The 14,648-nt window shown below is 49.9% G+C and overlaps 1 protein-coding gene across 1 annotated transcript in view; it reads left to right on the forward strand.

Annotated features, from left to right (window-relative positions):
• Window positions 1–7,228: 7,228 nt before the first annotated feature.
• Window positions 7,229–14,648, forward strand: part of PAX8 (paired box 8) — a gene marked incomplete at both ends in the record, with an annotated part of 56,398 nt that continues 48,978 nt past the window's right edge. Inside the window, 7 exon segments of the mRNA XM_080813647.1 lie at window positions 7,229–7,235; window positions 7,681–7,832; window positions 7,961–8,066; window positions 8,158–8,208; window positions 9,573–9,632; window positions 9,635–9,655; window positions 9,658–9,675. Coding sequence (XP_080669773.1) covers window positions 7,229–7,235; window positions 7,681–7,832; window positions 7,961–8,066; window positions 8,158–8,208; window positions 9,573–9,632; window positions 9,635–9,655; window positions 9,658–9,675 — 415 coding nt within the window.

The following is a 14,648-nucleotide window of genomic DNA, read 5'->3' on the forward strand; positions in this document are numbered from 1 at the left end:
GTGTTGAGTATCGTGTCTTCCAGTGTTAAGTATCGTGGCAGTGATGCCGTACTCAGAAACAGTGGCCTCTATCATCTTCACTGTGGCCAACATTCACGGAGTACCCACTGTGCTCCAAGCACTTTATCTGACTTAATTACTGCAATATAATAAAAGAGAAGGACCATTAATAGTCCCACTTCTCAGATTCGGAAACTTGGGCTCAGAGAAATTTTATTGGGTGACTGGCACCCATCACACAGCCCCTACAGGAGTGTGCCAGGGTTCAGCTTCGGCTGCCAGACTCCCAGCCCTGCTGTCATGACTCCTATACCATCTGCACTGTGGAGGGCAGTATCAGGATCCAAGTGGGAAAAGATCCCTTCCTGGACTCTGGGCTCTCTCTGCTGGAGTGAGCCCTGGGGGAAGTGATTCTACTTGAAAAACTGAAGTCTCTCCCAGCAGACAAGATTGAAGGCTGTAACTGACCGGGAATGGGGAGGAGATAAACAGATATCAGCAAGACCACAGCACATACTATGTGAGGTTCAAAGGAGAAGAGCTTAAGACAAATAAAAGGAAATGCTACCTTATATGAAGGTGATATGCCTAAAAAAAGAAAAAAAAGAAATTTAAAACAGTTTTGAAACTTGCATAGGTTTAAGGTCTGCAGATCTAACGTAAAACATTGAGACTGCCAGTGTTAACACTTACTTAAAGAACATATTGTTAACATTTGCTAAGGGAATAGAATGTAAATGTTCTCACCAAAAGAGAGAGAGAGAGAGAGAGAGGAACATGAGGGGTGATGGATGTGTTCATTAACTAGATAGTAGGGACTCTTGCACAATATATACACACATTCACCATGATGTTCACCTGAAATATCCTACAATTTTATTTGTGAATTATACCTCAAGAAAGCTGAAAAAAAAAAAAAAAGAAAAATGTATAGGTGGATGATTCCCTTGTTCTTGCCACAAATGAGTTCTGTGTCTGTGCTTTGCCAAATGTGTGAGAATTCCTTGAGGGAGAGGTGGAATGCATTGTGACCCCAACCTTTGCTTTGTTTTTTATTCTTTCATTTACCTGGCATCTCTGAGGGCCAAGGAAGCCTCTGTCTCCTCACTGGGGTCAAGCCCATTGGCCACAGGTGGCCCCTGAAACTGACAAACGAAACTCATTTTCCAGTTTGTTTTCAAGTTTGTTCCAACAGCCTTCTGGAAGCTACATAGCTGTCCACGCCCTTGAAACATCCCATGGGGTGGCGGAGCGAATGCGGGCTCAGGTTTTCAATTCCGATGAGGCTCGGTTCAGATCCTGACTCTGCTGCTCAACAATGGGGTGACCCAGAGCGACCTGTCTGCCCCGGCTGCCTCAAAACTCAGCTTCGCTGGGTGTGTGTAAGGCACTTAATAGCCCCTAGCATTTAATAATACCTTGTAAATAATAGTAGTGGTGGTTGTTATTAGAAAGAAACCCTATGCTTCGCATCCCCTCAAGGTGAGAGTGTGTCTATGCTTTCGTGGGGGCCACAGAATAAGGATGGACATATTGCTGGGGCACTGGAGGAGAGATACAAAAATCAAGGTCCAAAGTTGTAAACCCTCAGAGCTCCTCCTCCAGAAGCAAGGAATCCAGGGGCTTACAGCAGAATGCAAGTAGTCTTGAGTCCAGCCAAGGCCCAAAGTGTGGCAAAGCGCCCATTGCTCTGTTCAGAATACGGGCAGCCTTCCAGGGGCCAGGCAGTGAAAGCTGGGGGCAAAAGGCATCTGAGATCTCCGGAACTTTCTCTATCCCTCAACCTCCCCCAACCCCGACCCTTCTCCCCATCCAGCAAGGTCCCTTGGTCTTTTCACCAGGGCCCCGGGCACTGCCAAGGGGTAGGGGAGGCCATGCCCTGGTCTGTGGTTTGTATGAACAGTAGGAACCTCTGGCAGTCCAAGGCCACAGAGAACAAAGCCAGCCTGGAGTCTGACGAAGAGCCCTGGGTCTGGGTTTTTTTCCTTGGCGCCTCCCCAAAAGCAGCTGTCAGGAAGGCAGCCCACTCCAGTCCCCTGGCATTGGCCTGAGAAGATTCTTGGGCCCTGACTCCTGCTGCTCAGGGCTGGACCAGGAGCCTGGCCAAGGGGAGGACATTCCTGCTGAGTGAGCTGCTCTTCTATCTCGTGGCAGGAAAGTTTTCTGGCCATGGGGGTCTGACCTCACTCTGGCCACTCCTTGGGTTCCAGAACCTTCCTTCCCGAGTGGAGGGTGGGTGGGTGCTGGGGAGTGGGAGGAAGTAGGATGGGGTGAGCAGAATTTCCAACACTTAAGGCAGGGCCTGGATGGCTAGTGTTTATTTGGTCATTGAGTCATCCACCTACCAGCTGGGTAACCTTGGATATTCTACTTACCTTCTCTGGGGCTCAGTATTCTCATCTGTAAAATGAGTTGCAAAAGGACCTTGCTAATTATTTGTAGCTTTGAAAAAAAAAAAAACTATTAAAACTAGAAAAAAGTAGACGTGTTATCCCTGTATACCTTGTTCCTGTCCTTTCCTTCTGTCACCTTCCACTCCGCTTCCCCAGCGATGTTCTTTCCTACACAAGGGTCCTCCAGATACCCGGGGTACAGTCACCAAAAGACTGCGAGTAGGCAAAGAACTTGAAAGACACATGCCCAGGAAGTGTCTCCAACCCAAAACCAACCAGACGAACATGCCGTTGGTGGCTTTTTCCAAACTGCCTTGCACACACGGCCTTTCCTCTCACCTGCCAGGACCTGTATTTCTGTTTCAGTGTTTGGACGGCCTGAGGGGGAGGAGTGGAACAGAGGCTCATTAATGATTGATTCTACAGCAGGGCCACCGGGAGGCCTCTGGGCAGACTGTCAGCCATTTCCTGAGGTGTGGGGACAGGGTAGAGATCCCACAGGGCTGGAGCCTCACGGGGCAAGCCTGGGAGGGGGAAAGGCAGAGCACAACCTGCAGGTGCCCTCAACACTTCTGCCCTCTGTGAAGGGGGGGATGTTGGCGAGTCTGGGGGCTCTGCCCTGGTGCTGACCCTCCCCTTCTGCCATTGGCTTTGCTCCCCTTTTGGTGGGTCAAACCATGCACTGTTCCCCTCACAGACACCTCTGCCCCCACGGCAGCCCACCACCCACACGCAGCACACAGACTCACTGGCGCTTTCCTGTCCCACGGCTCACCTGTCCATTACCCCGTGGTTCACAGAGCTGTTAGAAAAACTCACATTGCAAACTTTGGGAAGGGTATTAAAGGAATGGGCTTCTCCAGCAAAATTTCAGAGGAGTTATAATTCTGCCCTTCTTGAAAGTATTGGCCGGCCTCTGTTGCCTAACAATAATTAACTTCTGTGCAGAGCTGTGGTTTCCAAAGGGCTTCCACGTTCGTAAGTCTCTTCATCCCTGCAACAAATCTATGAGGCCGATCTCACCCTCCTCACTCCCCACCTGCACCCACATCCCACTGAATAAGCAAGTGAGGCTCAGAGAAAGGAGATGGTCCTGTTTCCCATAGCCAGGGCGGAAAGGCCCACCTTCTACCTCTCAGCAGACAGCTGCTGGTTTCTTCCCAGGGAATGCATTTCAGTCCCAGAATTGTTTCCCATGCAGAGAGAGGGGGCATTGGCAGGTAAGCAAGGAGGGTTTGGGAGTGAGGGATCTTCTCCCAAGGCTGGCCTCTGGGTGGTCTGCGCAGAGGAACTTCCAAGGCTTCATGTCAAAATGGGAGAGAGGGGTCCCAGATTCCCTCCCTGTCCTGTCATTAAGAAGCAAGGCCCATGGTCCATGCTGGAGTCCAAGGGGCCGAGGAGCCTGAGCCCCAAGGTGATAGGATTCCACTTGTGCAATCAAACAGCCACCCCAGTAGCCCGTGTAAACTCTGAGCTGCTTATAGAAACCCCAAACCACCGTCCTTCCTAATGCTGTCAGCTATGAGGGCCAACTCCTCCTGGTATGCCTAGGGCAGCTTGGTTTTAGCACCGAAAATCCCACATCTAGGGCATGCTTTCTGTCTCATCTCAGGCAAACCCAACCACCAGCTCTGCCGGTGTCGGCTGAATCCTGGGAAAAAAAGATCATGTTTTGAAGGCTCAGCGAGTCAACTTAGAATTTTTTTAAAAAAAATTTATTTTCACAGAATACTCCTGGGACTTAGGCAACTATACCTGACATGTATTTCAGACTCTTTGAATGTTAAACCTGAAAGAACATTTATTTCCACAAAGAAACACTCAGATCTGTGGCCAGATCTGTTCAATTTTTAAAGGCAAGCCAGAGCTACTCTTTCTTCTCTGATTTCATATCGGCAATTAATCACATTTTCTTGGGAAAACACTGAGTTCAAAAAAATTGTAACTGGGTTTCAACCACAGGTTTCCAGTTGATCATCTCAGCATGAAAACCTTATGGGCCCCAAATCTAAGAAAAGCTGGAGAAGGAGGTGTCAGTTTAAAAAAGTGTGTTCTAAATGTCCCATTGATCCAGGAGTCTCTCATTCATGATGTTAGATTATCTTGAAATATTAAGTAACATCAGAGGAAGGCTTAAGATTTTTATGTGTAACTAAAATATTCGTGGATATGAGTTTTTCAAATACGTATTTTTTTATTTAAATAGACAGAATATAAATATATTTTAATATATTTAGCTTAAATATTGAAATATATGTATTTCAAACTCTCATTTTGCAGAGAAGGAGAGTGATGTCAAAGAGACTGACTTGGAGTCCTGATTAATAATTATTTTCTTGGGGCACCTGGGTTGGGCATCTGCCTTTGGCCCAGGTCATAATCCCCGGGTGCTGGGATCCAGCCCCAAGCCAGCCTCCTTGCTCAGTAGGGAGATGGCTTCTCCCTCTCCCTCTGCCTGCCACTCCCCTTGCTTGTGCTCTCTCGCTCGCTCTCTCTCTCTCTCTGTCGAAAAGATAAATAAAAATCTTTAAAAATAAAATTCTAAAAATCCCATTTTCCAGACGTTGGTGGAGGGGAAAGAGGAAGCAGTAAGGTACCCATGCCTGATTTCTGATTGTAATTAAAAAGTACCACAAGGCCTAGGTTTATCTCCTCAGTAGGGCTTACTTTATTCTTACTGTTCGCTAGCTCTAGAACTCTGCTAGGTCTCCTCCTGGCCATCTGCTATCACCTGTAGTCCGGGAAAGGGGTGCTCTCATGACATGTGAATGGGCTTTTTGCATCTTCCGTTTTCATATTTAAATGATTTTTTAAATGAGCTCACAAATGAGACAGGAATATTTTGACAAGTGGCTGTTTTTGTCCTTTGGGAACAGTTTGCCAGAAAAGGGGGGTTGTGGATTTATTTTGTCGGGTGGGAGAAAAGCAAGAATGGATGCGTGAGTTTCCATGGTGATTGGTACCTATCAGTCCCTTGGCTTGGGAAGAACTTCTGAGGTTTGCAGAACTGTTTGCGTCAGAGCTTGGCGGGCTCACCTGGGCACTGCCTCCTTGGTGGAAGGGATATGAGTGGACAGTCAGCCTTCACGTCTACTGCCCCAAAGCTCCCAGAGTGATCAGATGGCCCATGGCAGTGTCCATCGGACCTGCACTGAGGTCCACTTCCACCCCAACACCCTTGATCGTCCCTCCCCAGTGCTCTTACCAGAGAAGTACAGGATCTGGACATTTGGAGCAATTTTAAATAACAATTTTGGGAAAACTTTTCACACAGTAAGGCCCCTATTGTTTTTGTTTAGGGCCATTGTGACAAATGTGGAAGATCCACTTGGGGACACGCATATTCTCTGCTCTTTCTTTTCACAAAATGATTAATTTCTATGAAATCAAGAAAGCCTGGGAGAGAGGAAGAAGCAGATTAACCTGAAAGATAAAACTTCTTTTTTAAAAAGATTTTATTTATTTATTTGACAGAGGGAGAGGGAACACAAGCAGGCAGAGTGGGAGAGAGAGAAGCAGGCGCCCCGCTGAGCAGGGAGCCTGACCTGGGTCAATCCTAGGATCCCCGGACCATGACTTGAGCTAAAGGCAGATGCTTAATGACTGAGCCACCCTAGTGCCCCAAAACTTTTTTTTCATTAAGAAAAACTGTGTGTTTTTACACACACAGGCACACACACATGTACATACACATGCACATCCTCCTGAATAAGCCATTCCCTCTGCCCCTTCACTCCCCTCTCATCTGCTATCTCTGGCCTCTGTACCCCGCAGCAGTCCCTTCAGGCCAAGGAGTTGTGCTCCTGAGCTTGGCCATCTGGTCTGAGACTGGGGAGCATCCAGGCCCTGCCCCACCCCACCCCCCCTGCCTCCAGCCTGCAAGGTGCTCCAACATGTTTGTTCACACGCACAATCTTCCCTGGACCCAGCCTCCTGGACAGAAGAGAAAAACCTATGATCAAAGAGAAGGCAGCTCATTCCTACCCAAGACACCCCATCTTCTCCCCACTTAGGACCCCCAGCTCCCAAGGCTGCTGATTCCCCCAGGCTAGGCCAGAGGTCAGCTCAGTCCTGTCCCCATCTGACACCCTTCCATGCTACAGTGAGATCTAGACCCTTACTGCCCCCCCTCTGAGCTGTTCTTCCAAGTTCAAAACCCACAAAGGGCAAGAATGAGGGCTGGCTGGTGACTGCGTGTGTTTGGGAGGAGGAGAAGCCCTGTCAATTAGGTTATGGGACCATTTTCTTTAATCTAATAATGTGAGTTTGTGACTCTTGTCTGGGTGAGATGGAGGCAATGGGTTCTGGGGCTATTAGGTTTCTGCCTTGGAAGAAGTCCACACCAGTGGTGAGAAGGTCCGACCTCCCTGCCTTCCTGTCTCCAGCCCTATTTGCAGGCTTCTACCTTAAGAAACAGGCTTAAAAACAAAAGTTCCCTCCTATAGAAGAAAAGACTGCTTCCCCAGAGGGGAGCGTGGGGAGGGTGGTGAGAGAAGGGATGCAAGGTGTCACAGAGAAACTGTGTCTCTCTCTCCTGGTGGTCAGTGACCCCAGGAGGACCCAGAGACCCTCATCCTCAGGCTCTGAGGCCTCCATCTCCCACTCCTCCAATATATCCAGGCCTGATGAGGTAGGGCTCAGCTGCCTCCCTCTCCTCTCTCCGCTGGAAACAGAAGCTCCAGCGAATGTTTCTAACTCCTGAGTCCACTCAGCCATGTCCCCCTTGCAAAATCCTCCCCTTCCCGCACCCCCCTGCACCCAGCCAGCCAATCCGCGGCCTGCGAGTCTCTCCAGACCCATCTCTCAGGGCCCTGGCGGGATAAAACCGGTAGGCGATGCCGGGTGGATGGGAACAAACTTCAGAACGACGAGAGACGCAGGGCCCAGGGCACCCTCACGGGCTGACCCGGGCAGTGAGGGCCTGCGTCGGCCGGCTGGCCAGGTATGCTGCCCAGGGGTTGGCTGAAAGGTGACTGGGGGACAGCGGTGATTCGAGAAGGGAGAGGGGCCCAGGGAGCCTGGCAGCGTTTCCCCCTCCTAAGTTAAACTGGATAAGGCTGGGGCAACAGAGGAAGAGGGCCCCGGGCTGGAGTTTGGGCCTTCCTCAGAGGACCCCCAATCCCGGATCCTCCCGGCAAACGTGTGTTAGCCAGGCCGAGGTGGGCCACCCTTCGCCTAAAAATCCTTTGACTCCAGCCACGTGATGAGAGCCTGAGGGATAGGGCCCGGGGAGAAGGCATAAGACAGGGATATCGAATCTCATGCCCCTTCCCCTGGGTCTGTGCAGGGCAGTGGCGTGGCGGCGGGCGCGGCGGGGACCTGCGTGAGGAAGCCCTGAGCCCTCGGCGGGCTGCGAGCGACTCCCCGGCGATGCCTCACAACTCCATCAGATCCGGTAAGGACGCGGCGCTGCCGGGACCCCAGAGCCCCCGCGTCGCCGTGCGTCCGTGCGTGCGCTCGGGTCGGTGGGGCTGGAGAGCTTACGCTCCGGGCTCGTGGGACCCACCTGCGCCGGAACGCAGCCAGGGGCGCCGCTGGCCTAGCTCTCCACTGCGGCCGTCTCGCAGTTCTCAGGCCCCGAGGTCCCCCTCTCGGCCCGGCGAGCCGCCCTCCCCAGGCCTTGGTTTCTGCGGACCACACGGAGCGGTGAGGAGCTCTCCGTGCGGGTCAGAGGTGTGTCCCTCGCGCCGCACCCCCGTCTTGCATGTCCCATGGGGGAGGACATCCTGCGTCTCTCAGGCCCTGGGCAGCCCCGACCTCTAAGACCTCGAGCGCGGGTGCGCGCAGCTCTTGCTCCTGGCTGCCCTGGTGGGAGGTGAGCCCCGCGCACCCCTCAAGCGGGCGGGAAAGAAGCCCGTGGTCCGGAGCCTGGGGGGCCTCTGAGTGCCCTCGGCTGCTCTCGGACTCCTCCTTGCCGAGCCTGGGGCAGGCGGAGAGAGAAGCACCGGGCTGCCCGCGGGGCCGAAACCCCCTCCCCAGCGGTGACCCGGCCCAGGGCCTTCCAAAGCGCTCGGGGTCCCTCCCTGGCCGTGGCGCCTGCTCTTCCCCGCCTCCTGGCCCAGGCCGGGGTTGTTGGGGGCGGGGGGGGGGTGTTACGGAGACAGAGCCCCAGGGTCGGGGCCGGCGGGCGCGGTGGGCGCGGTGGGCACGGCCGCCCCGGCGCGCAGCAAGTGTGGCCAGCGGGCAGAGACACGGCCCGGCCCCCGGTGATGGATGGAGCCGGGCGGGCCGCGGGGAAAGCGATTTATGGGGCCAGGGCGCAACGCTATCGATTTGGGCCGGCGAAGTGAGAGGAAATCAATATTTCAGATGAATTCTCGGCGAATATGAAGTCCCGCTCGGCAAACGGGACATTTGTTATAATAAGCAGGGTCGGATCGGGCACGGCGCGCGGCTGAGATCTCTATTTAGCCGAGAGCGCCACGAGTCCGAGCTTCGCCGCGCAGCCTCGGGTCGGGTGCCGAGGCTCCACAACCAGGGGTACGGGGAACCCCGCGAGGCTCCGGAAGGTTGCTCATTCTGACTTGCTCTAAGGTGGGAGATGGAGTCAGCAGTACTCTGCCTCGCCACCTCCGTGCCCCTAGAAGAGCGCGGTCCGAGCCGTACCGGCCGCCTCTGCGGGCGCGGGGCCGCTTTCGGGGCGCGGAGTAGAGACCTCGCGGCCCTTCCCGGGAGCGGCGAGGTCGGCGAGCCAGGGAATCAAGCGGACCTGCCTGGCTCCCCTTACCGGGCCGCTCTCCGGCGCCGCGCGCGCTCCTTGACCACTTTCTGAGGCCGGGACCAGGTTTTCGCCCCTCGGTCATTAGCCAAACCGGGGTACAATACCGGACGTCGCCCCTGCCTCGGGATCCGAACCGTCTCCGAGGGCGAGCTTAGTGCCCCTGGTTCCGGCCAATTCCGCTGGGTTCCCGATTCCATCTCCCCCAGCCCGCAGCCCGACCTTCCCCTGACCTTTCAGGCGATGGTAGGATTGGGTGCCCTGGGACCGTGAATTTACCGTGCTGCACCAGACCCCTTTCCCTCTGTTCTGCTAGAAATAAGACGAGGTCACGGTCTCTTGGGTTGCCTTGATTTTGTTTTCGCTACCTATTTTCATTCTAGAAGCACTCAGAATAAATGGGGATAAAAGAAGGAAAGGTGAAAAAAGACACCATTTATTTTTACTTTATTTTTAATCAGCAACTGGCCCAGAAGATGAAAAGCCATTCCCCACTGGCTCAGATGCAAATTGTCCCTGGTTTTGGGGAGAGAGCCGTCCACTCCCTGCAGGGCCAGGACAGCGGTATTTTTCCGTTTAAGGAAGGCAGAGGGGCTACTTCTAAACCTTTCCCCACAACAAATAAAGAAATAAAACTGCAAGGAGGGAAAATGAGCCTTTCTCCTTTCGTTTAATTTAATGCTAATAAAACAGAAGAAAACTGTAAAACACAGCTCAAACATTTCAAGGCTATCCCATTTCTTTTCTAAATTCTCTTATCGAAAACCTGAGCCAGAGACCTCCCTCTATCTAATCAGTTTTCTTAACGCTGTTGCCTATATTTAAAGATAAACTCATAAGCTGACTCCCGCTTTTATAAGCCCATTTCTATCAGGTTTTAGCAGCTTCCCTCTTTTCCCCAGGCACTTCCATTCTTGAGTTGTCTTTTGCCAGGAGAGCTTCCATTTAAGTTTTCTCTGGAGCAGAATCCCAGGGTGCGCAGGCTAGGCGGCCACGGGGCTTTTCGCGGGACCGAGGCCGAGCGCGCCCACCGTTTCCAAAAACCCAAGAAGCCAGAGAAAAGTTTCCTGCGCGGTCCTGCCCACCCGACCAGCCAAAGCAGCAAACCCTGGTCTGGTTCACTCTCACTGTCGTTTGATCTTGCTTTGAAGAAAGGTCTTATATATATATTTTTCCCTACAAGCTTTGTTCTGAAGAGCTGCAGAGAGCACACGGGGAATTATTTTGATTGCGCTGGTCAGCAATGGGCTGAACGTTCTGTAAAATCTGCTGGGAATTTTGTAGCATCAGGGAACAAAGATCCTTTAAAGCACAAGACCACTTTTTTTAATGTTTAAAGATAAATGCCACATAAATATTAAAATGAAAATAATTCCGTATCAGCGAGGAAGAGAGTTTAGTAAAAGCAAGCAGGTTGTCATTAAAAGTTATGTGCCAGAACTTGCCAGCAACTCTCTTCCCCAGCTACTGAAAATAGATTATTCAAGGGGTCAAATGAGACTTAAGATCGAGGAGGAACATGCCTCTAACTTCCTAAATCTGAGATGCAAAGCCCTGTTCCCTCCTCTTGGTCTATGAAAGGAGGAAAGGGGACCAAATGCATTTGGGAGGGATCTATTTTCTTCCCAGTTTTCTTGCCAGGGTTGAAAACAAGGTCTCCGGATGGGAAACAGTCTCAAGGAACATAAAGAGGTATTGGGGTTCCTCAATTCATCTTTGTTTCAAGAGGGTCCATCCTCCCACCCTCCTCAATGCAAGTTAATTAGGAGATAATTTAGCTACCTTGTGAATTAGTTTTAAGATAAGTATCTTTTCAAGTTTTGTCACTTTAATTGCCCCACTGATTGATAAGAAGTAATTATTTCTAATTGACACTTTTTTGATGTCCACTGGAAGCATTTATTTGGGACTTTTTTGGGGTGGAAGGAAAGTTAATTAATTTTATCAGTCTCTACCCAAAAAGATTCTGCCTAATTTTGCTGGAGGACAAAGGAAATGGAGAAAAACAAAACAAAAAATCAGTCTCGTGAAATTTTAATTATTGCGATATTTTTATTGAAAGGAGATCATCCACTAATATGATAATATGTCAAAACTTTCTATTTATGGCTTCAAATCTCTAATTTAAGGGAGTACCTATTTATTGGGTATATATTTTTCGATGGATCTACTCACAACCCCTTCATATGCTGACTTCATTTTGGAGGTTACTATGATTTGTAATTAATTTTTGTGAAAAGTAAAATCGATAGAACTCCATATGCTCAGAATAAATGGCATCATTTTCATAAGAGCTAATTGTAAGAAAGATTTACTAATCATCATCCCTGTTCTGTAATTATTGATAGAGTTGGGTATGAAGGTGAAACTTTACTTTGGTGACATGCCTTTTCGTACTTAAACCTCGGAGTAAACAGTTTAATCATTCACACCCTCCAGAATATATTACTGTGAAAGAGAAAGAAGGGACAGAATAAAAAGCAAAAGAAAGACCCTGAAAGGAGGCAGTGGGGGAGGGGGAGGGGAGAGAGAGGGAGAAGGTGGCTGGAGAGAATCAAAATGAAAGAACTTATCACAGAAGCAAAGGTAGCCAGGTGCAGAGGACCTTTGTCATTCAATATATTAAAATGGAAATTCTACTTCAAAACACATCCTTTTGAACACAGATCTCTACCACAGCCCTAAGCAAACCCTAAACACCACTGGCAACTTCCCCACTTTTCTATGCATGAAAAGAGGCAGGATTTTCAGGAGCCAGCTGGTCTGGCTCTTGGGTGTCTAGATATCAAAGTCTTGATTTGGTGGTGTCCCTAAAAAGGAAGCAAGAAAATAATGCATTGTGCTCTGGGGGCTTGTAAAGAGATTTGAGTGTTGTTTATTTTTATTATTAAAGCCCCTGGGATCTTCATTCCTAGCTGTGCACCCACAATCTTTCCACAAATGGACTTGCAACTCACTGACAGGAAAACGTTTGCACACAAACCCAGAGTAGAGACACATACTTGCACACACTCGTGCACGCCTGAAATGAGAGAAGCATGATCAGACAAGATGCGCTCCTGCCAGGTTAATTTCAGCCAGTGCCTTTCTCATTTATGTATAAAATCTTGTCTGCTTTTAATGATGTTTCTCCCAGATTACATGGAGCTGCAAGAATGAGGAAACATTCTAAATGAAAAAAGAAATTTAAGACGTACAAACAGAAGATAATATCACATACCAATCTCACTATTAGTGAAACTGAAAAAATATATAAATAATGCAAAAAAAAATCAGCAAGGGAGAGTTTAGTAATGGAAAATTCCCCTGCAATTAAATGAAACAGTAATTTAGTAGAGATATGCCTGAATGAATTAGCATTTATTAATTGGTTCTCATAAAAAACAATTTGTGTGTGTGTTTCGGGGGGGATATTTAAAGTATTTATTTTTCATAGGAAAAGTGCCTCAAATATTCCTATCAAATTACGGAGTGATCATATTGTATTTTGTGAAAAATCCCAGTTTTCTCACTGGTGAATTTCACCTGCCCACAAAGAACGTGAGTTGAGGGAGATGAGTCCTTTTAAATCAGAATGAAGCTGGTCCCCTCTTCTCTTGGGACATTTCCAAGTATGAAACCAATGGGAAACCCATTGGCAGGGTCTGTTATGCTCAGAAACATCCAAGCCTGGTACTGAGCAGACTCCCAGGTGACCTGTCTCCTCTGGGGCACTACTAACTGAGGCAGAGAAGCCCGCTTTGTGGCTCTGCACCCCCCGACCCCACCCCCACCCCCCACCCCCGCAGCCAGCCAGCTCCAGCATCCTCACCAGCTCAGGCAGGAACTGCAGTTTGTAATCTCAGCGAGGAGCTTGCTAGGGTTGACTGGTGCATGGATGTGTTTACTTTCTCTCGCCACAGTTGGTCTGTCTTCAGTTCTAAGCATTTTAAAGCTGCTCTATTTATCAGTCCAAGAGGGGCCGAGCTCTCAGTTGCACTCAGAAAGCTTTGAGCTCTGGGGTTCTGAGGACACAAGGAGCCAAAAGATAAAAGAAACAATTTCGTTTAAGAAAAAAAAAAAAAAAAAGATGGTTTTAAAAGGAGAGGACAGGAGAATGCACCCCTATCCAATTGGCTTTTGTTTTAGTTGAAACTTGGGGACCGGCTGAACCACTGGCCCCCACAGGCTCCCACTCCCTTCAGAGGTAGGACACGGGGATATAAAACATCATATAAAAAGAGGAGAATGCACCCCCATTATCAGAGTTCTTTGGGGGAGTGATTCTTTTCTGGGTTCAGACTGGAACACTTTATAGTCCGAGTTCTTTTGGAGAAAGAGCTAGAAGACATTCTGCCTAGGAAGTATGTGCAGTGACCGCACCTGCTTCTTTGGGGGAAGGAAGAAAGAAGAGCTATCCAGGGGTCTCTTGGTTCCTGAAAACTCTACTATCCCAGGCCAATCCCAGTTCATTCAGTCAGTGATCAGTGACTCCATGATGGAGTCTCTGGGTAGGGTGGGTGGGCAGAGGCATCCACTCTTCCTCATTTACCTGTGGTCAGCGCACTTTTAAGTGGACCTTTGAGGGTCATAACTATTTTCTTAAGTCCAGAGTTAAAGTTGACAATCCTGTTTGGGTTTTTTGAAAGCCCCTCTAGGTCTCTCCCTCGGCCAGGTGGGGACATGGTGAGCAAATGTCTCTTCCATGGGCCATGGGCCAGAAAAATCTTCCCAGAAAGTTTTCTATTTTAAACCCACAATTCATGTCACTGAGTCTAGGCTTTGCCCTGACTGGGGCTCCTTCCCCAGGAATGGGGCTGGGCAGAAACCAGCATCTCCTTCCTTGAGGCGTGTCCAAGGTCAAGGGCAGGGAGGTTCAGGAGGTCCCCCAGGGAGGGGTGGGTTCTGTTTCTGTGTTCATTCCTCAGGATCCCTCCCTAGTCCTGAATGCCAAATAAGATGACAAGTCTTACTAAGGCTCAGCACAGCCAGCCCCACGCTAAGCTGGCTTTCCCGATGCCACTTTTAGAGTTAAGAAAGAGCTCAGCACCCTTTGGCACTTAGTGAGCCCTCAGTAAATGAAAGCTGGCTTAGTATCTCGGCAGGCTCTTCTTGGGATGATTTTCCTCGGGAGAGGGCACATCAGCTTCTAATTTAATTCCCAGGACTCTAACCAGGCAGCTACTGCTTTTGACATTTTTGCAGAAGAGAAGGCAATGGATGCTAAGAGAGGCTGATGTGACTCCAACCCCCCTTTCTTCCACCCCCCCTCTTTCCCAAAGTCCAGCTCATTCAAACTCCCTGTACCACTGGATGGTTCACGCCTGCAACTCCGCTGGGAATTCGGGCCAGAACCCTCGATGAGAGAGGGTGTGAGAGCCTATAGGGACAGCAGTCGTGACAGCAACAGGCAGGGCCTTCTGTCTGTCAGCTTGTTCTCCTCATCAGGCTCCCTAACACTCCCACTCCTTAGAACAGAGCCCATTTCAGTGCAGTCCTTGGTCTTCCCATCTGCACAATGGGAAAAGTGGCACCCATGAGGATGTCCCTTCTGGAGG

Source organism: Martes martes (assembly GCF_963455335.1).
Source record: "Martes martes genome assembly, chromosome: 9".
Classification (NCBI taxonomy): domain Eukaryota; kingdom Metazoa; phylum Chordata; class Mammalia; order Carnivora; family Mustelidae; genus Martes; species Martes martes.